This window comes from Mus musculus, chromosome 5 (assembly GCF_000001635.26).
Source record: "Mus musculus strain C57BL/6J chromosome 5, GRCm38.p6 C57BL/6J".
Classification (NCBI taxonomy): Eukaryota; Metazoa; Chordata; class Mammalia; order Rodentia; family Muridae; genus Mus; species Mus musculus.
In genome coordinates this window covers 26,069,817-26,092,269 of record NC_000071.6, presented here as the reverse complement: position 1 = coordinate 26,092,269, position 22,453 = coordinate 26,069,817, and the positions used below count along the sequence as shown (strand labels likewise).

The following is a 22,453-nucleotide window of genomic DNA, read 5'->3' as shown; positions in this document are numbered from 1 at the left end:
TAAGATATTTTTCAACGGGGTAGGAATGTAATGAGGTGATGGACCTGAACAGTTATGGAGTTGGAGCATCCCAAGAGTCCCCCATACCCTTCTTCCCACTCCCCTCCTCCCCACACACTCCCACTTCTTGGCCCTGGTGTTCCCCTGTCCTGAGGCATATAAAGTTTGCAAGACCAACGTGCCTCTCTTTCCAATGATGGCTGACCTGGCCACCTTCTGATACATATGCAGCTAGAGACACAAGTTCTGAGTGGGGGTACTGGTTAGTTAATATTGTTGTTCCCCCTATAGGGTCCCAGTCTGGAACATATATCAAGATAAATCTGGCATGGAGGTACATGAACACTTTCCTGTACTGAACACAGAATGGTGGAGGTAGAAGTATGATGCATGGTTAATTGGCCACCAAGTTCACATTGTGTTCCTGGATTTCATCTCAGGACAAGGAAGTGGAGAGTCTCTGATGGCTTCTGTCTAGCTCCTTGAAAGGTTTTACATCCATGACTGGGAAGCATATTACAGGAACAGCATGAAATAGACTGCTGGCTTGTAACAAATTTGCTACAGATATGGTATGGGGCAAGCCTTATCAGAGAGAACTTTGTATCACTAGGAAAGAAGTCTGCGTGACATTACTATAGCCTTACCTTACAAGGTCCATGGTTTCAACAGAAGCTCTTTGTAAGGAGGACATAGAATGTGCTTGTTACCTGTAATAAGGGGCCTCAGAAGTATTGCTCAGCCTGGTCACTGCCCATTACACCTTACTCTGTCCATGTAGAGGAACCCAAGGTGTCTTCACACCTTCCCTTTGAGCCATGTCTAGGCACAAAAACGCCAGGGCACAGTGCAGGTGTCCCACTCCTCACTTATGCTCAATTTTCAGCTAATGAACTTTTTAAACAAATACAGTGTGGTCACTTCTTATTCGTGACATCTTACTGAGGGCACCAACTGCTTGACTACACGCAACTCTCTAAAAAGTCTGCGCCCTGCGACATATATCAAGATAAATCTGGCATGGAGGTGCATGAACACTTTCCTGTACTGAACATAGAAAGGTGGAGGTAGAAGTATGATGTATGGTTAATTAGCCACCAAGTTCACATTGTGTTCCTGGATTTCATCTCAGGACAAGGAAGTGGAGAGTCTCTGATGGCTTCTCTCTAGCCCCTTGAAAGGTTCTCTGAGCTTTGGCCTCAGCACTTAATACTTCCTGCTGGGGCAGCAACACTAAAGGAAGCTAAGATTATCATGGGCACAGTACCATGCTAGCAGCAGTGGATATTACTCAGTTGTTCAGATGATGATACTCACTTCTATTTGTTCTTAATGTGGGCTGAGGGGAAAAGAGAACATGGTCCTTAGAATGGAAAGATCATTTTCACTTCTCCATCTTCCCAGAAAGAAAGACTGGAAGGGAGAGAATGGTAAGTTCCTTATAATAGACAAGAATTGGCTAGTGAGGCCTTGCATGTAGCATGTGTTTCAGTGTTGTTTTCTGAAACAGGGTCTCAAATACCCCGTGTGGACCAGGTTAACCTTGAGCTCAGACAATTCTGCTTCCACTTTCCTATATTTGGGCTTCCAAGTGGGGTCTCCAAGTACTGTGAAAACAGAACTGGTCATTGTGAGAGACCTGGATAATCTAATGCTAAGGCATATACCGCCCAGTATAGCAAGAGCCATTGTGTTCTATGTCTGTGCCCTATTCAGATAGTTGCTGTCATATGACAGCCAATCATCAACACAGAAAAACAACTTGACTCAGAGCAAAGTCACTGTGTCCACATCCTGTTTTGTTCTGTATGAGGCTTGTTAATCTTACAATGGTCCATAAACCAATCCATGGGACCCTCCAATTAAAGGTCAGTATGCAGTTATATCTAAAATGGCCTGATCAGAACAGACCACTGGATATTTCCCTAACTTTAAATGAACTAATCGTGTTTTTTCATTTGTTTTTGTTTGTTTGTTTGTTTTGGTTTTAGGGTTTTGGTTTTCGGTTTTCTTGTCTTTATAAGTTAACAAAGATAGATTTTTGAGGCTATGGCTCAACCCCCAAAACCTGAGCTATGGTTCTGATCAATCAACTTTAGGGTCTGCATTTAATGAATCATTCATGTTTGACTGAGATTGGGTTTTGTGTGGTTTGTGGATCCAAACATGAACCCAAATACAAGATGCTAGGCCCTTGCTCTGTCAACTAACCTGTCTACAGTATTAGCCTATACTTTCTACCTGCACATCTGCAACTCTGTTGAATATATTATTTATTACATACAAAAATCTCATGGTCTACCACACAGAGGGCTATAAGCAATACTGATTGGTGAGTTTGGTGCAGTGAGAAAAGCCCCCACACAATCTGAGGGCCACTCATTGGTGGCTCCAATATTTCAGTATTCTCTGCCAACAGATCTCTAGACTGTTGTCAGAAGCATGATGACTGCGTGATGACTGCATGATGACTGCATGTCTCCCTCCTAAGGGATCTTGGGGCAACTTTCAAATGCTAAGCACAAGGCTTCATGAGTGTGGCCCCTAACACACACCCACACTACACCCGGCCCTGCAGGCTCTGCCTGGATGAGATTTCATGCACCTGTACATGATGAGACAGGAGTAGATTTTGGCTGCATATTTGAACTGGTATGATTTCTCAGTAGATTTTAATTGCTCCTACTGCTGACTGAGGAAAATTTAAGGTAGGATGAGATATTTCTGAGAAGGGTTTGGAAAGGAAACACTCAGTTAGATACATAGGAATTACTTAGGTGTTGCCAATCAAGCCTAGAGCAAACCCTGGCTTTGGAAGGAGGATGTGCTCAATGGCTATGCCCCAAAAAAGGGCAGCTCAGTTTCCTATCAGTACAGGGAAAAATTAGCAGGAAACCAAAGGCTGTATGTAGTACATGACATCAGCAGTCCCTTCTTGGACATTCTATTGTCTTCTAGAGAGTTCTTAGCAACCTTCATGATGTCACCAGTGTTGTAGTGACAACAAACTCACTGAGATTTCTCAGTCAGAGGCTGGACATTGCAGTGATGGCCTTGTTTGCCCGACTCTGCAGACTTTTTCAGAGAGCCAATGTGGATGGGAGAGACCAGAGAGGGGAGGAAGGACGCTGACCTTCCATCTAAGAGTAATGAAGGACGAAGGAGGTGGACTTGGCGAATGTGGAGTAAGTCCTGGGAAGTGGATGTTGAGCTTCCTGGTAGGGGTGGCCTGAGCTGGCCTTTCCAGTAATGTGGAACTGGAGACTCTGGGTAGCGAAAACATTTCCATGGTTATCACAATTCTTGAACATCAAGGAATTCAGAACAGTACTTTTCCATCCCCTAAGGAAGGAATTGACAAGGTCAAAGCTGTTATGCCATGAACCTCAAGTCTTTTTTTGCACTGGGTATTGTGGGTGTTACATGGGGACAGAATGAGACCATCACGAGTGACAGCGGGTCTAAGCTATGCCAGTTTTGGGGAGGGAAATCCTGCACTTCAGTCCATGGCTTCTTTTAGCTCCTGTAGTTATCTGACATTAGTGACAGGGAGAGAATGGTGCTCCAGACAAAGACCTCATGTTCTCAGAACTACTCTGACCTCCTGTTTGTGACAGTTCCTACCTTAACTTTCTTTATCACCAATTGTAGGGGGCAGGCATTTCTACACTGTAAACAAAGAACTAGCAGTTGATAGACCCACAGGGGGATTCTATTCCTACTTCTGGGATGTTTTGTGTTTCGGGGGGGGTGGATTATTGTGTTGACTATGTTCTCCCCCTGCATGACTTTTTAAGCCAATTCCTAGGCTTAGAGTAACAGGTAGGATATTGGAGCATCTCCAATATCTCAAATACTTTTGAATAGTGTATTTATCATCTGACTTGTGAAACCACAGGGCTCAGGGCTCTGAAGCCAAATTGTACCCTGGAGAAGACATCTCTCTGGTCCTCATAAGCATGTTTAAGGAGAATGAGGAAACATCTGCCTACTTACATCGCCTGATCTCTCTAGAGTGATGGTAGAACTGAGATCCACTGAGAAGAAATCTCATGCTGGCACCAATCTCTTGGTGGTGTCACCAGGTTACAGGCATTTTTCCTTCTCTGTGGTCAGTCTACACTCTTTGCATTCTCACATCTAATATTCTGGTATTCATCTACGTACAGTGGCTCACAGACAGAAAACATCCCCTGTACCTGTCACAAGCAAAAAGCAGTTTGAGAAGGAAGAGAAGGAGCTGATCAAAAAGATCCAGCTCACTACCGAGGAGACAAATGAGCTGAGAGATCGCCTGATCTACGTGACCGAGGGATCCATGAACAAGAGGTATACATTGCTCCAAAACCTGTGGTGTCAGTCTGGGGTCTGCAATGCCTCCCTCATCTTATGCTTTTAAAGGTGTGGGTTCTAGGAAGCTATGCCACCAGAACATACCTGGGACCCGCTTCATGTCACTAAATACTTATTAGAGGAGAGACTGCACCTGAAGATTTGTCAGGAGTGAGAAGGGTAATAGACTCCTCTGCTCCCTCCACTTGAATAGAGGAACGTGGAGTCTGAGTGAAGAACTCAGGGATAGAGGCAGTGATGATTTCCTATGATTCATTTGGAAAGCCGTTGACAGCAGGTTTCTAGGTGATGGGTGTTTGTAGTTGTGTTTTTACTTGTCTCGCAGGTGACAGTGCTGGAACCTCCAGGTAGAATCTGGAGGGGCCTGGTCCCACAAAGTTTTTCTCAGTGCTTGATTAGAATGCCTGAAGTTCATGCCTGTCCCTCCTTGTCTGTGTGCCTTATAGTCTGAGGCAGTAATGTTGCATACATTATTCTACCTGTCATTGTGTTCCCTTTGTCTCTGTCTCTCTATCTGTCTGCCTGTCTCTCTCTGTCTCTCTCTCTCTCTGTCTCTCTCTCTGTCTCTCTCTCTGTCTCTCTCTCTCTGTGTCTCTCTCTCTCTCAGTCTCTCTCAGTCTCTCTCTCTCTGTCTCTCTCTCTCTCTCTCTCTCTCTCTCTCTCTCTCTCTCTCTCTCTCTCTCTCTCTCCCATTCTCTCACTCTTTGTTTCTCCATCTTGTGTATAAGTCTAAGTCTGTGAGTCTATGTGCGTGCACAGGGCAGACCTGTGAATATGTTTTCTATGTTTTTATTTCTCTCCACAATTTGGAATCTAGGGGTAGGTGTTTTGGCCTGAGGATTTACCTGCCTAACCGTTTCCAGGTGAGGTGGGTCCTGAGGTCTGGGAGTCCCCACTTTAAATAGCATTGCACTTTGACTATGTGGTCAGAAATGTTCATACATTTGTATCTCTTGAGCAGATTATAAATCTGTGGTGATTTCTGGCCTCATCTCCTGAATTATGTATAATATCTGTCTCTACAGTATTAGGTATCCAGGATTTAGAATCCCTCTTATGAAAACAGGGGGAATACCATCACAGGTGTCTGGTGGGCAAAGACCCGTAGCCTAGGCTCCTGAGAACATAACTGTTTAGTCTGCCCTTCAGCCCTACTGAGTAAGGCAGAGAGCCAGGGCACCCTCCATCGGGATGCCTAGCTTCTGGTGTTCTGGGGCTAGGATAGCCAGTTTCCCAAGGATAAGAAAATCCCAGCATTTAGAATGCAGAGTGTGGTTTCCATGGCTGCAGTAGTCCACGACCCAGCCTGAGTTCATGTGTTACTAAAAGCCTAAGTTCATGGAGTTCTGTCTTCCTGGGGTCAGGCCCTACCACAGGCAAACTCGACATTATAAAGAACTGAAATTAAAGGAGAAGGAGATCATGACATTTCTACACAACTTAGAGATGGAGAACATGGAGGCCCGAGAGAACAAGCAGGAGCTCAAGAAGGAGAAAAATTTCTATCGGTAAGTTCTTGTCAGGGAGGCCAACACTTGTGAAATGGCCATTTCTACTTTCCTTTGTTTCTGGTCTGGACCATCTGCAGGTCTCCTTCTATCCTTTCTGCTTTTCAGCCATCAGTTTGCCTTGGATCTTTTGGACTCAGTTTTCCTAGGCCTCTTAGACACTCTTACTACTGCCAGTGTTCTCCAGGCATCCTCTGGAGCCTCTAGACAGACAAGTGATTCAGATCATGAGAAGGTTATTATGCTGTACTGGGCCTCTGGGGCTCAGGCAGGTTTTACAGAGCTAACTGAGGTGTAACACAAAGATGGAGTGCCCTCCCTGTGGTTATACTGACTTCCCTGATTTCATTTGCAGCCTACTAATTGGGATTGCCCCAATGCATTGGCTGTCATAGGTAGATGGAGATCTCTCTTTTCTTTGGAGAAACATGGACCCTTTTTGGCATTTGGACTGCAGCAAAAATTTCTTCTTCCTTGAAATGGCTGGTTGCTGTTTGTACAGCTGTCATGGATGTATTGAGGTGGATTGTATTAGGTCTTCATGGGAACCAGGGTACAGGTCAGGTTAATGGGACCTGTAAGTAGAAATGGGAGGAGGAGGCTGCAGGATCTTACTATGCAGAGTGTGTTTCCAGTAACCTGCACACCCGGATCCTGCTGGAGGAGAATCTTATAAAGAAGAAGTTGGCGATATTGCAGCAGGAGAGCAAGGAAATACATGCTGATTGGGCCATCATTCACCAACGTTTGGTGGAGTTGAACCTGAGTGGTAAAGACGAACAGGAGAAGACCAGCAACCTGGAGACTCAAGAACATCAGGTAGGGACAAACAATTCAGTCAGGCTATGACTATCTGATACCATTGACACATTAGATCTATCTTTGCTTCCCCCCGCCAACTTTCTAGTCCATACTTCCAAGCAGCCACCCTCCTCATGGAATGTAACTGTTCTTTGCTCTGTCTTCACACAAATATTCTAGGAAATTAGCTTCTTGTGAGACACTGAATTAGCCTCTTTTGAGACACTGTTACTACTGGCAAGTGTATTTTCAACTCTGCTTTAGTCTGCATTCCACTCAGGGTGACAGGTGAATAACATGTCACATTCTTGCATGCATGTCTTCATGATAGGTGGAATGCTATGTGGAGGTTTAAGTGAGTCCTGGGTCCTTAGACAGGAGACAGGCAGAGGTCATATGACATTCTAGGTCAATTCACCTTGGAGGGATTAGAGCCAAGTACAAATGTCAAATGAGTGCTTCTCATTATCATTGATCTGGGTGGCATGTGGCCTTCTCCTTTCTTCCTGTAATCCACTGAGGTCTCTTCCTTTGCCATGTTCTTGTTTGGAGCTGATAGAAGCCTGAGTTGATCTTTTATAGCCCAGGTTTTGTGACTGTTTTTGAATACTTTGCCTGTCTGCAGTTTTCAAATCTGTAATTTCAGTTAAAATATTAATGTTGACTCTCAAGTAAAGTTGAGGTAGTGGGAGACTGCAGCCTGAGAGCTGCCATGCCCTTCCCCACCATTCCTGTGTCTTAGTAACTGCCTTCCTCTCCCAGGTCTCAGAAGCTGCAAGAGAGCTGGGATTGGCCACAGCTGAAGAAGACAGCATCTTGCAGAATGAGTTGCCATGCCAGGAAGCCCCTGCTGAGCACCATCCCCAGCACCCACCATCTTCCTCGGATGAATCTTCCTCAGATGAATCTTCTTATAGCACATGTCCTGAGTGGGAATAGGCCCTACCGAGGAAGACATGGCTGATTCAGGGCGTTGTTCCCTTTTCTCTTCAGACAACGACTCTTGGTAGAGAACTGAGGCGGCTGCACTGCTACCAAGTGTCCAAGAGGAGCAGCAGGCTGGAGGGCTGTGCTGCTAAAAGTGCAGAAAAATGCTGCTGAACAATAATTTTCCTTTAGAGTTTTGGTTGAAGTTTTCATTTTGTTCTTTGAGTTATTTTTATGTTATTTAGAAGTTATATGTTCTTGTTCTTGTATTTCATTGTTTGTTTTTGCCTTTATCTCTATATTAATTGAACTTTTAAAACCTATTTTTTAAAAATTCTATTTCTTATGCAGAAAAATTGATTTGCAAGTAGTGACTCTTGAGACCATCTTCTTTATTCAGGTGTTCTATCCCCTGCTGTAGACCTAGAACTCACATCCAGAGATGTATCTTTGTAAGTTCCAGGCAGCCAGGGCTGTATAATAAAGTCATAGCCTAGCCACCTAGGGGTATACAAGGTGATGATTTTTTGTGTCGATAATTTTACTTACCCCAGGGACACACACTTGAAGATGTAATCACTGCCATACTGCATCCATGGTGTCATGAATTCTCTTACTCCTAACATATAGCACTCTATAAAACACATTCATTCATGATCCCGTGAACCAGATACTGAGTAATATACAGCCATTGTTCTAGAGCTGCTGCAGATATAAAAACACTCAGAAAGGAATATAAAATAAATCAGGAAGGCCAGAGCCAGCTGCCTCAGTTTACTTGCAATAGAGCATCAGTGATTGAGGAGAACAATGGCTTCCCTTTGGTTCTGGCCTGAAAGGGTCAGAGCCGTTAACTGGGGAAAGGGAGGGATGTCTAAACATGACTTTCTGTGAGCCAGAGTTTTTCCTTGTTCCTAGTCAAGAGTTAATATTTACCCTGGGAGGAAGATGTCCTTGGGTCTTCAGATAACAGTTTCTTCTTCTGAAATTCATTGTTGTTATGAGAAAATGACCCCAAAATTGATAATATTGTTTGCCAGATGCAACTAAGTAAAAATGTTATTTTTGAGCAAAATTTGCAAAGTCATACCCCATGTTTTTAAGCTGTAGAAATCAGTAAAACTTTCCTACTTGCCACTAGAGCGGTAGTCCATCTGTTTCTTTAGGGCGATCTTGAAGCTGGTCTTTATCAAGTGATAACCACATAGCAGATATAATGACCTTCCATGGCTTGCTGGGAAATAGCTTTTGATAGATGCTGTTGTCCTTGGCCATAAACTTGCTGTGTTTTTGCTGTTGCTGATTAGACTTATGTTTAACATTTATGTGAATGGGTGTCTTTCCTACTGAATATAATACTGTATGTGGCTCCTCCTGAGGGACATTTCCCTCAGAGGACAGAAGAAGGAACCACAACCATTCCTGGAGATGGATGTTAGGCACCATGTGGGTCTTCTAGAGAGTAGCAGATGCTCTTATCTGTGAGGCATCCCCACACCTCCTGCAGTTGGCTTTTGTCCTTCCAGAGAAGGTGCTGTTTTAGATGGCCAGGATCATGTCCAGTTGATTGGAGAAATCTCAGGAGATGTCTAAGTACAGTGCCTGATCTGCGCATACTCATTGTCCTATGCTGCCAGGCATGTATGCAGGGCTCTGATGTTACCACTGGCAGTTCTGTGTTCAGAGCCTTTTAATTGGACAAAATGGGGTAGGGGGAAAGTTGTGGATTGCTGTTTGTGTTTTCTGCTCCCTCAAGAGTCCCTAAACACAGGTTCAGTCAGGTGAAATATTAATTGGTCAGATAAGGCTAGAGGCTCTTATTGGACAATTGGGAAGAAAGGCAGATCTGAAATATTAGAGAGTGGAAGTGTGATGGAGAAGAGAGAGGGAACGGAGGACAAAAATGGAGGAATAGGAAGATGGTGCTAGACTACAGGGCCCTAAGGTCCATAAATACCTGGGGATTTCATAAATAGGAAATAGAGTAATGTAGGTACATTTTCCTGATCTAAGTGTGCAGGTTTTATTTATATGTGTTGAGTTTTGTATTGCTTGCATGGGCACTTTGTGCTTGTAGATTTCCCCTAATAAATTTGGCTGGCATATTACAAGTCTTTTGTGTTATTATTCTAAGAGGTAAAGGGGAAGTGTGAGTGGCAGCCAGCTCACTGTAGGCTAGCCACAGGTGGTGGATGGCATTAGAAGTATAAACAGCCTGGCAGCAGCTAACCATGGGAAACAGGGCAAGAGTGCTGCATGCGGCTGGCCACTCGAGGTTACAGAGATCATCTTGCCTGTCCCTAACCACTTAGCATGGATTGGGTTTTGTTTTTATGTTTTGTTGTTTTGGTTTTGGGTTTTTTTAAGGTTTTTTTTTTTTTTTTTTTTTTGGGTACAAGCTACAATCATGTATTTCCTTTTGTTCTAAGCAAAGTAGCAATCTCTCCAACTTGAAGAAAACAATAAAAGATCCCCCATGCCCTGTTTCTTTTGTCTGTGATCCAAGCCCTCCCCAAACTGTGTAAAAGCCCTGTCTGATAAGTTTGTTGCAAAGTGGGAGTCTTAACATAAGCACAGGGTAGGTGGTGGAGTGAAGGGTGTGATGGGGGAATCTGGAAGAGTATTGGGTGGCCTAGGGCAGGCCAGCTGCTGTAAGCACTCAGCATACACACCTATTATCCCCTGCTGTGTCTACTCTTATCCATATTTCTACATGTAAGAGACTTTTCTGTTAGTTTCTGTAATTTGTACATAGTTTTTAAATTTGGGTTATAAAAAAGTTTACTTACTGAAAGAATGGAATATTGGAACATGCTTCCCTTGTCCTTGACCATACACTTGCTGTGTTTTGTTGTTGCTAATTAGGAAAGACATTTGAAGCTCCCCTTTTGAAGAGTATATTGTGGAAGTACTTGTTCCAGGGGACTGGGTGAGTTTTACTGAATGGAACTGACTCTGGGTGGGGATCAATCAGAGAGTTAATGTGTGAAAGAGTTAACCCTGTGCTTCCACAAAGAGTTGCTGGCAAGCCAGGACTTTTAAAAGTTCAGCACCTACAGAGGCAGGGTAGAGGTTTTGATTATACACTGGCACAGGTCCTCTGGGTTTTAAAAACTGATTCAGTCAGAGAAAGGGTCATCCGAAACACAGTGGAAAGTGGGTGAAACTTGATTTAACCCACACTGCCAAGATACTACTATAATGGTTGGTTCTCCTTTTCCATCTTAGAACTGGAAGGGGCCTGGGTTTTGCAAAGCCTACTCAAGTATGGGTCCTCACAACATTGTGTGGTTTGTTTGGTAAATGCTACCAGATGTATACATTATCCTGGATTTTTCTACTGGCACTTGTGATATGAAATAATATTTCATGTCAGCCCTTACCAGACTAAGCTGTCCTAAATGTTCAGTGTGGAGCACAGTGTCTCATTTTCTCTCCCAGACTGCAAAGCATTTCTAGACTTGGAAGCATGTTGCCAGCCATTCTTTTTTTTTTTTTTTTTAATAATTTCGTTTTTACTGGATTTTGCATTCATTTACATTTCAACTGTTATCCCTTTACCAATTCACCTTCCCCAAACCCCCAATCCCATCCTTCTTCCCCCTGCTTCTATGAGGGTACTTCCCCACGCACCCACACACTCCCACCTCACCGTCCTAGCATTCCCCTACACTGGAGCATCTAGCCTTCAAGGACCAAGGGCATCCCCTCTCATTGATGCCAGATAAGGACATCCTTTGCAACATATGCAGCTGGAGCCATGGGTCCTCTCTGAAAATCAGTCTGGTGGTTCCTCAGAAAACTGGACAGAGGATCCCGCAATACCTCTCATGGGTATATATCCAGAAGATGTTCCAACTGGTAACAAGGACACATGCTCCACTATGTTCATAGCAGCCTTATTTATAATAGCCAGAAGCTGGAAAGAACCCAGATGCCTATCAACAGAGGAATGGATACAAAAACTGTGGTACATTTACACAATGGAGTACTACTCAGCTATTAAAAAGAATGAAATTATGAAATTCCCTGGCAAATGGATGGACCTGGAGGGCACCATCTTGAGTGAGGTGACCCAAGCACAAAAGAATTCACACAATATGTACTCACTGATAAGTGGATATTAGCCCAGAAACTTATAACACCCAAGATACAAGATACAATTTGCAAAACACATGAAACTCAAGAAGAACAAAGACCAAACTGTGGACACTTTGCTCCTTCTTAGAATTGGGAACAAAACACCCTTAGAAGGAGTTACAGAGATAAAGTTTGGAGCTTAGATGAAAGGATGGACTATCTAGAGACTGCCATACCTGGGGATCCATGCCATAATCAGCCTCCAAATGCTGACACCATTGCATACACTAACAAGATTTTGCTGAAAGGACCTTCATATAGCTGTCTCTTGTGAGACTATGCAGGGGCCCAAAAAACACAGAATATTGGAACATGATTCCCTCCACCCAAATTCAGAATAGCTACAGTCACTGTCCTGTAGAATACATACTCCTCTTGCAAACAAAACAGGCTCAGAAACCAAAAAAATTCACAAAAAATAACAAAACAAAACCCCAGTCCACACAGATCAATTTTAAGAGTACAGCTGTCATAGGATCTACTTTATTCTTTACATGGAATTTTAACTCCAGAAGAGAAGGCAACATAAAGTGAATTACCATGCTGTGTGGCCTCCTGTGGAAAAAGTGACATGGGCATTTCCAGGACTGTTTATAAGGAAGGTATTCATAACAAAGCCGCCTGTCACAGTGGGATTTGCTGCACATCTCATAAAAGTCTCTTCTTGGTCAAATCCCCCTAAGTTCTCCCTGATTTAATCCTAAGAAAAGCCTTGGGCTGCAGTGCAAGGGACAATGATTCAACCCAAGACAGCCACCACCATGCATGTGACTAGTAGAGGCTATCCTACCTATGCATGCCTTGGACCTAAGTAGCCAAAAGTGGCTTTCACTGTTTCTCCAGAGGGGCCAGCTAAGCAACTGTGAATCTCAACCAGCTACAGCAGTCTCCAGGCCCAGTCCTCTGCACTCCTAAACTTGGATCTGACTGAAAGAAAAGATGGGAAAAACCTAACAACGATTCCTTTGTTTAATATTATTGCTGCTAGCACAATCGTTATTGTTGTTGTTATTCCCAGTGAAGGCCCTGGGTCTACACTGTAATAAGCAATAATATTAATCTCTTTTCAATAGCTAGGCAGCTGTCTCAGCATCTCACTTAAACAACATCAATGTGAGGTCTGGATTCTTATCATCAATGACAGATAAGGAAGCCAAAGCTCAGTATGATGGACCCACTTGCCCAAGGCTGTACTTAGAGCTTGGCTCTGAGGAAATGTCATTCCTGATTATGCTCACCCACTCTTCCTTCTCTGATACCACACCCAAATGCAGGGTAACAGACCATCTGCCCACATCATTGAATTAGTCCTGACCCCTCATCACTGCACCTCCTAGTGGTCACATTGATCAATGCTCTACTCTCCACAAGCCAGAGCAAGTCCTCATCTTGTGAGGTGAGTGAGGACTGAGTGAGGCCCAGGGAAGCCTGGCATGCTCAGGCCTCCAGTCATGAGGCTGTGGCTCTCAGCTGGCTCCATGGCCCACTCCCTCACCCTGTCCTTGATTTGGTGATGTTCTGAACCCATGCTGGTATAATAGCCATCTTTGCTTTCAAATATCTAGCTCCTATTAATTCTATCAATCCAGAAAGGTGACAAACTTACTCTGCTTAGAAAGAAAAGCAAGGCTGAAACACAAGAAAAAAACACTTTTATGCTTTTGTTTTACTTATGTTTTTTTAAACTCCAGATCTGCTCTCTGTGTCTTCCACATCCCATTACTCATTCCCTGCCCCTCCTCTGTCCATGAGGATCCCCAAACCCACCCCACCAGACCTCTGAACTTCCAGAGACCTCGGTCTCTTTAGGGTCAGTTGCATCTTCTCTGACTAAACCCAGACCCAGCTATCCTTTTCTGTATATGTGTGAAGACATAGCCACCTAGGGATACACGAGGCGATGATCTGTTGTGTGGGGATCATGTGGCTTACCCCATGTACACACTAAGATGTATTCACCACCATACTGTATCCATGCTGTCATGAATTCTCATACTCCTTACATATAGTACTCTGTAACACACATCCATTCATGACTCGGTAGCCAAACACTGAGTAATATACAGTCATTGCTCTACAGCTGCTGAGGAAATAAAAACAATCACAAAAGTATATAAAATAAATCAGGAAGGCCAGAGTCACCTGCCTCAGTTTTGCTTGCAATACAGCATCAGTGATAACCACACACCAGATATGATAACCTTCAAAGTCACTCTGGGAAATAGCTTTGATAGATGTGGTTGTCCTTGACCATACGCTTGCTGTGTTTTGTTGTTGCTAATTAGGAAGGACATTTGAAGCTCCCCTTTTGCCATAGCAGATCTAAGAGTATATTGTGGAAGTACTTGTTCCAGGTGACTGGGTGAGTATTTACTGAATGGAACTGACTCTGCGTGGGGATCAATCAGAGAGTTAATGTGTGAAAGAGTTAACCCTGTGCTTCCACAAAGAGTTGCTGGCAAGCCAGGACTTTTAAAAGTTCAGCACCTACAAAGGCAGGGTAGAGGTTTTGATTATACACTGGCACAGGTCCTCTGGGTTTTATGAACTGATTCTGCCAGAGAAAGCATGTTGCCAGCCATTCTTTTTTTTGTTTGTTTGTTTTTTAATAATTTCGTTTTTACTGGGTTTTGCATTCATTTACATTTCAACTGTTATCCCTTTCCCAGTTCACCTTCCCCAAACCCCCAATCCCATCCATCTTCCCCCTGCTTCTATGAGGGTACTTCCCCACACACCCACACAATCCCACCTCACCATCCTAGCATTCCCCTACACTGGAGCATCTAGCCTTCACAGGACCAAGAGCATCCCCTCTCATTGATGCCAGATAAGGCCATCCTTTGCAACATATGCAGCTGGAGCCATGGGTCCTCTCTGAAAATCAGTCTGGTGGTTCCTCAGAAAACTGGACAGAGGATCCTGCAATACCTCTCATGGGTATATATCCAGAAGATGTTCCAACTGGTAACAAGGACACATGCTCAACTATGTTCATAGCAGCCGTATTTATAATAATCAGAAGTTGGAAAGAACCCAAATTTTCCTCAACAGAGGAACGGATACAGAAAATGAGGCACATTTACACAATGGAGTATTACTCAGCTATTAAAAAGAATGAATTTATGAAATTCCTAGGCAAATGGATGGACCTGGAGGGCATCATCTTGAGTGAGGTAACCCAAGCACAAAGAACTCACACAATATGTACTCACTGATAAGTGGATAGTAGCCCAGAAACTTAGAACACCCAAGATACAAGATAAAATTTGCAAAACACATGAAACTCAAGAAGAACAAAGACCAAACTGTGGACACTTTGCTCCTTCTTAGAATTGGGAACAAAACACCCATAGAAGGAGTTACAGAGACAAGGTTGGAACATAGTTGAAAGGATGGACCATCTAGAGACTGCCATACCTGGGGATCCATGCCATAATCAGCCTCCAAATCCTGACACCATTGCATACACTAGCAAGATTTTGCTGAAAGGACCCTCATATAGCTGTCTCTTGTGAGACTATGCAGAGGCCCAACAAACACAGAAGTGAATGCTCACAATCAGTTATTAGATGGATCACAAGGCCCCCGATGGAGGAGCTAGATAAAGTACCCAAGGAGCTAAAGGGGGTCTGCAACCCTATAGGTGGAACAACAATGTTAACTAACCAGTACCCCCTAGGCCAGCTTCTGATACATATGCAGCTAGAGACACAAGTTCTGAGAGGGGGTACTGGTTAGTTAATATTGTTGTTCCACCTATAGGGTCCCAGTCTGGAACATATATCAAGATAAATCCGGCATGAAGGTACATGAACACTTTCCTGTACTGAACACAGAATGGTGGAGGTAGAAGTATGATGCATGGTTAATTGGCCACCAAGTTCACATTGTTTTCCTGGATTTCATCTCACGACAAGGAAGTGGAGAGTTTCTGATGACTTCTGTCTAGCTCCTTGAAAGGTTTTACATCCATGACTGGGAAGCATATTACAGGAACAGCATGAAATAGACTGCTGGCTTGTAACAAATTTGCTACAGATATGGTATGGGGCAAGCCTTATCAGAGAGAACTTTGCATCACTAGGAAAGAAATCTGTGTGACCTTACTATAGCCTTACCTTACAAGATCCATGGTCTCAACAGAAGCTCTTTGGAAGGAGGGCAGAGAATGTGCTTGTTACCTGTAATAAGGGGCCTCAGAAGTATTGCTCAGCCTGGTCAGTGCCTATTTCACCTTACTCTGTCCATGTAGAGGAACCCAAGTTGTCCTCACACCTTCCCTTTGAGCCGTGTCTAGGCACAAAAACGCCAGGGCACAGTGCTGGTGTCCCACTCCTCACTTATGCTCAATTTTCAGCTAATGAACTCTTTTTTTTTAATTATGCAAAGATAAGTTTATTAAGAACAAAATAAGACAATGAAACAGGGAAAAAACATCTAGGACAGAAATAACCATGAAATCTGCTGCTGGGCGTAGCTGCTCGATTATAATCTCAGCACTTGGCCCTGAGTTCCAGGGCAGCCTTGGTTCCATAGTGAATGCCAGCCCTGCACTTGACAATATCTAAAACCCAAGCCAATTAAACAAAAGCCACCGGTTACAAACAAAATGACAACTATTTCTGGAGTAACAAGGTTAATTAACATTACTTAGTGTGGTTCCAGTTTATCACTTAAAGCAATCCATTGGCTAAATGCATCACCCGAACCAACATCAAAAAGCACTCTACTTTTAATATTATATTTAGTGCCAAAGTTTTCCTAATACAAGGGGTCTTATTTAGAACCACTGTAACTACTTTGTTTTTCTCAAGCACACTCCACATTGGTGCCCAGGTTACTGGCTTCACATACAACCTCTACCGACAGTAAAAGTTAAAAGCAACACCAGGTACCTGCATCCATTTACAGTACTTGCAAATCACAGGTAGATATAATTTTCCCCTGCCCTCCCCGCTTTGATAAATACACAAGCTTTGTTATAAAAATAATGCAAAAATGTTGAAACCAATCTACTATAATGCAGTATCCAAAGTAAAGTAAAAAAGGCAGTCCTTAACTTATTCCTGGTTCTGGCTATATCATTTCTATAATTCTCATATTCTCAAAATACACCAATTTCCAGTCAGTGTCTCTATTAATTCGTCCAGCACAGACTCGAGGGAAGGCAAACCCGTACCTTTAATGTCAAATGTCATTGAGGGCAGCGGCCACCTATACCGCCCAAGTTAACTTTTAGTACAGTCCCAGCTTTTCAGAACAGGTCCTGAGGGGAGAACACTACTTCCTCCTCTTCCCACCTTGGGGCAGCACTCCTTTCTTCTTGCCACCTAAAGCAGTCTTGCGCGCACTAGACTGGCCAGGAAGAACGACGCTGCAACAGGATCCTTCTGCACACGTTTATTGGGAGAGCTTGATTGTAGAGGCGAAAAGACTTCGAGCCCAGAACTGGTGCTGCTTTTATAGGCCTAGGAGGGGCGTGTCTCACACCCGGATTGGTTATGCACTAAGCCTCATTTGCATGTTCCTCATCTGATTGGCTACTCTCTCTCAGTACCTTACAGAACCTCATTATCATACCTCATTTGCATGTCTCACATCTGATTGGTTATACTCTCAGTACCTTACAGAACCTCATTATCATGCCTGGGCCAGGCAGTGTCTTTGCAAAAAACTTTACTGCATATGTACACATTGGTTGTTTGTCCAATCTTATGCGTAGTGGCCAGCAGTAGTCAGTGCCACTCAGCAACGGCACATGTGGCTTCCCACATCTCCCCCTGTTTGTTTTAATAAAATGAGGCTGGACTAGGCCTGTGCAATTATGCCCATCCGCCGTGGCTCCTGTTTTAGGTTGTTCTTCTAATATCACAGCCTTACCCGTCATAGGGTAACCCTATCGCCACCGGGCCCCATGTCTTAGGTTGGACTGTGAACGAGGAAAGTTGCCCGTCTCTGGATACTGCAGTGCTGTGTGACAATAACTGCTAAATGACCTAGGGCGAACTCTGCAAAAGAGGCCAGCCAAAAAATGAATTAGTGGGGAAATCATGATCACCCTATTGATGAGCAAGGGCTGATCAATGATCATTGAGTCTCTCTCATCCCATCTCATGCTGACTAATTCTTGAGCATAGATAACCAAATTTTAGGGGAGGAGCCGTTTTCAATAGCTAAAAGTGCCTGAGTTATAATCACCTTGTCACGTTTTTGTTGGGTTCTGAATTTGCATACCAACCAGAGCATGAACACCAGTCCACAGCATATGGCAGCACCAAACAAAATCACTCCCACCCATTCCTTAAAGTAAGAAAAAGCAGAGGTAAGCCAAGAGGTAAAGTCTCCAAGGGTCACTGGTTCCACTCTGGTCCCATTAAGGTTCAGGATCTGTATCTGCAACCTCGTCTGTAACCCTTTCAGCTCCTGCGACCAGTTCCCCTTCAGGAAATTTGATAGGTCTGTACTTTTAATAAGAGAATTATTAATATACCTATTGGGAGTAATGCATACATGCGAAGTGGATGCCACACAACTCATTTGTATGACATCCATCATCTGTTCCATGTCATGTTGTAAAATATCCACTCTCTGATTCACTAACATTAACCCTGAGGTGATATGAGAATCCACCCTTTGCAGGGTAAGCAATGCTTCAGACGTTTTTTTCTGCTATCTGACTTATAGTGTCAGCAGTATTAATTTGATCTGCCCAATTAGAGATAATCTTTTTCTTAAAAGTATACAGGGTGTAAAAGGTTTATCTACATTATGCACAAAGCATAATATATAATTTAAATGAAAACTAGTACTCTTATACACCCGTGACTCTTGAGGAGTTTGTCGTGCATAAGGCACATCCAAAAAACATTCCTTTGCAAAAAACAAAGGCTAGGTAGAAGAATTGGAATGTACTCGTAAAGGTACTGGCCATGATCTTACTATGGCCCATAAAGGTATACTTATCCTGGTTTCAATCATCAGGAGCAGGAGAATCATCTTGGGGTTCATCTTGCTCTTTCATGGTCCTTGTCAGTCGTGTCGGGACCCAAAGTGGATTTTCTTCACCCTGTGGAAAAACACAAATAGCTCCCCGGGATCTGATTAAGATAGGATCTGGGCCATACCATTTATTATCAAGGACATTTTTCCATTTGACCATTTCATTGGGCGATTGAGGCCATTGTCCGTGCCTTTCAGCTGGTGATCTTCCAGCATCATCCAATTTTAAAAAATTAAGAGTAAATATTGTAAGGGATAGAGCCATCTTTGGCGTCATAGCCTCTATTTCCCCTTTCTGTTTTTGTAAATATTGTTTCAGAGTGCGGTGGGCTCTCTCAATGATGCCTTGGCCCTGTGGATTATAGGGCAATCTAGTAATATATTTTACTTGCACTTGTTTGCAAAATTGGCTAAATTTAGAAGAAGTATATGTAGGACCATTATCTGTCTTTAACACTAGGGGCTTGCCCCATGCAGCCCAAGCCTCTAAGCAGTGAGATATGACATGAACTGCTTTTTTCCCTGTCAAGGGAGAGGCATGTAGGACACCAGAACTGGTATCGATGGTTACATGTACATATTGTAATTTCCCAAAAGATGGGATATGCGTGACGTCCATTTGCCAAACATCTAGGGGTCGCAATCCGCGAGGATTAACACCCACGGAAGGGGTATTAATAAATTCTACACATTTACCACACTGTAGGACAATATCTCCTAATAATTTTTGAAAATCATTTAGTGTCTTTAGATGATCTTTTCTTATACTAATCTTTTGTGGGGTGACACATCGTAAAGTAATAGTGGCTCTTAGAAAATGACTAACATTAGACTGCTGTACCTTTTCTGGTGCAATAATCAAGCCATTATTTTTTAAAGTTTCATTAAGCAAGCCATAAGCTTGCTGTATACTTTCTTCTTCTGGTCCACCTGATAACACTGTGTCTCCTTTCTTTTTCCTTTTTCTTTTTAAGCCCTTCTCCTCTCCCGACATACTTTCTCGTTGCTCTGTAAGGATTTTCTGACCTGTCTTGACTGCCTCTACACACAGTTTCAAACAGTAACAGAGTCCATATATCAGAACAAACAAGACCAAAACTATCAGACCTGCCCACAAAGGGTCAATGGGAGAAAAAAGCATAACTCATGAACCTTAACTTGTCCCAAAACTGGGAACCTTAACTTGTCCCAATCCTTTCTTTCCTTCTCTTCTCTCTTTCCCTTTTCTCTTTCCTTTTTTTTTCTTTCCTTTCCCTTTTCTTTCCCTTTACTATTTCCTTTTCTTTATCACTGATTCCTTTTATTTTTCTTCCCTTTTCTTTTTCTTAAAAAACATATCCCCCTTTAACCTGGGGATCAATTTGGGAGACTTACCGGTACCACTGTTCCTCAGCTGAAGAGTTTTGAATCCACGCCGGATCCTTCTTAGCAGTCTGTTTTGCAGGAACACTTCATTATCACCGTTCCCCAGCTGAAGAGTTTTGAATCCACTCTGGATCCTTCTCAGCAGTCTGTTTTACGGGAACCTTTATTAACCACTCCTTCCCCATGATGCAGTTCTGAATCCTCCCTGTAGCAGGGGGTCTTTGCTCGTACCTGAAGATGTTTCTTGTCCCGTGTTTTGGCACCACTTCTTGCACGCGCTCGACTGGCCAGGAAGAACGACGCTGCAACAGGATCCTTCTGCACACGTTTATTGGGAGAGCTTGATTGTAGAGGCGAAAAGACTTCGAGCCCAGAACTGGTGCTGCTTTTATAGGCCTAGGAGGGGCGTGTCTCACACCCGGATTGGTTATGCACTAAGCCTCATTTGCATGTTCCTCATCTGATTGGCTACTCTCTCTCAGTACCTTACAGAACCTCATTATCATACCTCATTTGCATGTCTCACATCTGATTGGTTATACTCTCAGTACCTTACAGAACCTCATTATCATGCCTGGGCCAGGCAGTATCTTTGCAAAAAACTTTACTGCATATGTACACATTGGTTGTTTGTCCAATCTTATGCGTGGTGGCCAGCAGTAGTCAGTGCCACTCAGCAACGGCACATGTGGCTTCCCACAAAGCAGAAGGCCTGGAATGCTTTTTGCTTCCCAAGCCTCCTTTCCTATTTCTCCCTGACCCGGAGGGCCGCCCTTTCTCCTGCCCGAAGGTCCTTGCCAGCCCCCTTTCCTCTTGCCTTTCTGGCTCATTTTCCTCCTCTTGGCAGCCTCCTCTTGGTCCTCTTCCCTCATCTGCTTGTTGGTGGCCCTCGTCACATCCAGCCGAGGTTTCTTGCTGTTCATGACTCGAAGTAGCTCCAACTGGTTCTTTTTCTCGGCTGCGAAGTCCCCAAAGAGGGGCTGAAACTTCCTCTTCATGCCAGAACCCCTGGGAGCTTTCTCCTTGGGAAGGCGCTCCTGGAAGCTTCCCACCTAAGCAGTGGAAACCTTGGCCACTTGCATGGCGCGGCCCAGCTCCTCCTTACTCTGGTGTCCTGTAGGGTGCAGGCCTGCTGAGCTGCTCATCTGCATCTTGTGCGCGCGCGCCAGTTTCCGCAGACGGTTCAACTCATTCTTGGCCACGCGTTCTTTCTTGGCCTCAGTCCTCTTGGCGAACTGGTCTTCCATGGGGTCTGCTCTCCCAGGCACCTGGATCAGCCATTCCTTAGTGTCATCCCGGGAGCGCTTGTAGCCCCAACAGCGCCGCCACTGGCCACACTTCTTGTCCAACACGAGGTTGGTCTTCTTCTTGGGATGGATTCCCTTAAGGCGCGCGAACTGCTGCCAGCATGTGAGCGGCCATGGTCGGGGCAGCAGCTTCTCGCGGGGCAGGCGAGTGGCGGGCTCCAGCAAACGCGCGACCACTGCCTCCTCCACGCGCTCGGTTGGCAGCCCCCACAGCTGGTTGATGAGCAGCTGCCTGTTGTCCCACTCCAGGGCCTGCAGCTCCACCTCCTGCGATGGCCCAGCCTGGCACAGCACAGTCAGGGGTTGCCTTTCAAAGCCAGCAGGTTGCCCAGCTCCAGCTCCTTGTGCACCTTGATACCCTGCAGCTTCTCAGCCTCCTCCTGCTCTGCCTTGGCCAGCAGCTCCTCCACCCACTGGCCCTCCATGGCTCTTGCTGCAGTTCAGATCCCTCACTTCTGGACAGCAGCGGGACATACTGCCACTACAGCAGCACCCTAAACCAGCAACCACATGCAGACGTCCAGATCCATAATCCCGATAATGAACTTTTTTAACAAATACAGTGTGGTCACTTGTTATTGATAGTCTTGACATCTTACTGAGGGCACCAACTGCTTGACTATACGCAACTCTCTAAAAAGTCTGCGCCCTGCGACATATATCAAGATAAATCTGGCATGGAGGTGCATAAACACTTTCCTGTAATGAACATAGAAAGGTGGAGGTAGAAGTGTGATGTATGGTTAATTAGCCACCAAGTTCACATTGTGTTCCTGGATTTCATCTCAGGACAAGGAAGTGGAGAGTCTCTGATGGCTTCTGTCTAGCCCCTTGAAAGGTTATCTGAGCTCTGGCCTCAGCACTTAATACTTCCTGCTGGGGCTGCAACACTAAAGGAAGCTAAGATTATCATCGGCACAGAACCACGCTAGCAGCAGTGGATATTACTCAGTTGTTCAGATGATGATACTCACTTCCATTTGTTCTTCATGTGGGCTGAGGGAAAAAGAGGACATGGTCCTTAGAATGGAAAGATCATTTTCACTTCTC

At 44.2% G+C, this 22,453-nt stretch overlaps 1 protein-coding gene, 1 long non-coding RNA gene and 1 pseudogene across 2 annotated transcripts; 1 reads left to right on the top strand and 2 right to left on the bottom strand.

Annotated features, from left to right (window-relative positions):
- Positions 1-1,043: 1,043 nt before the first annotated feature.
- Positions 1,044-4,182, bottom strand: Gm52807. The gene is made up of 2 exons (XR_003955877.1): positions 3,997-4,182; positions 1,044-3,342 (listed from the first exon to the last, which is right to left on the bottom strand). It is a non-coding gene; the product is annotated as a predicted gene, 52807 (long non-coding RNA).
- On the top strand, positions 3,006-10,098 carry Gm10471 (predicted gene 10471). The gene is made up of 5 exons (NM_001177579.1): positions 3,006-3,185; positions 4,170-4,329; positions 5,718-5,861; positions 6,497-6,680; positions 7,425-10,098. Exons 1-5 carry the CDS (start codon positions 3,092-3,094, stop codon positions 7,599-7,601), a joined length of 759 nt encoding a protein of 252 aa, NP_001171050.1. The 5' UTR covers positions 3,006-3,091; the 3' UTR covers positions 7,602-10,098.
- Positions 20,796-21,828, bottom strand: Gm6089 (predicted gene 6089; annotated as a pseudogene).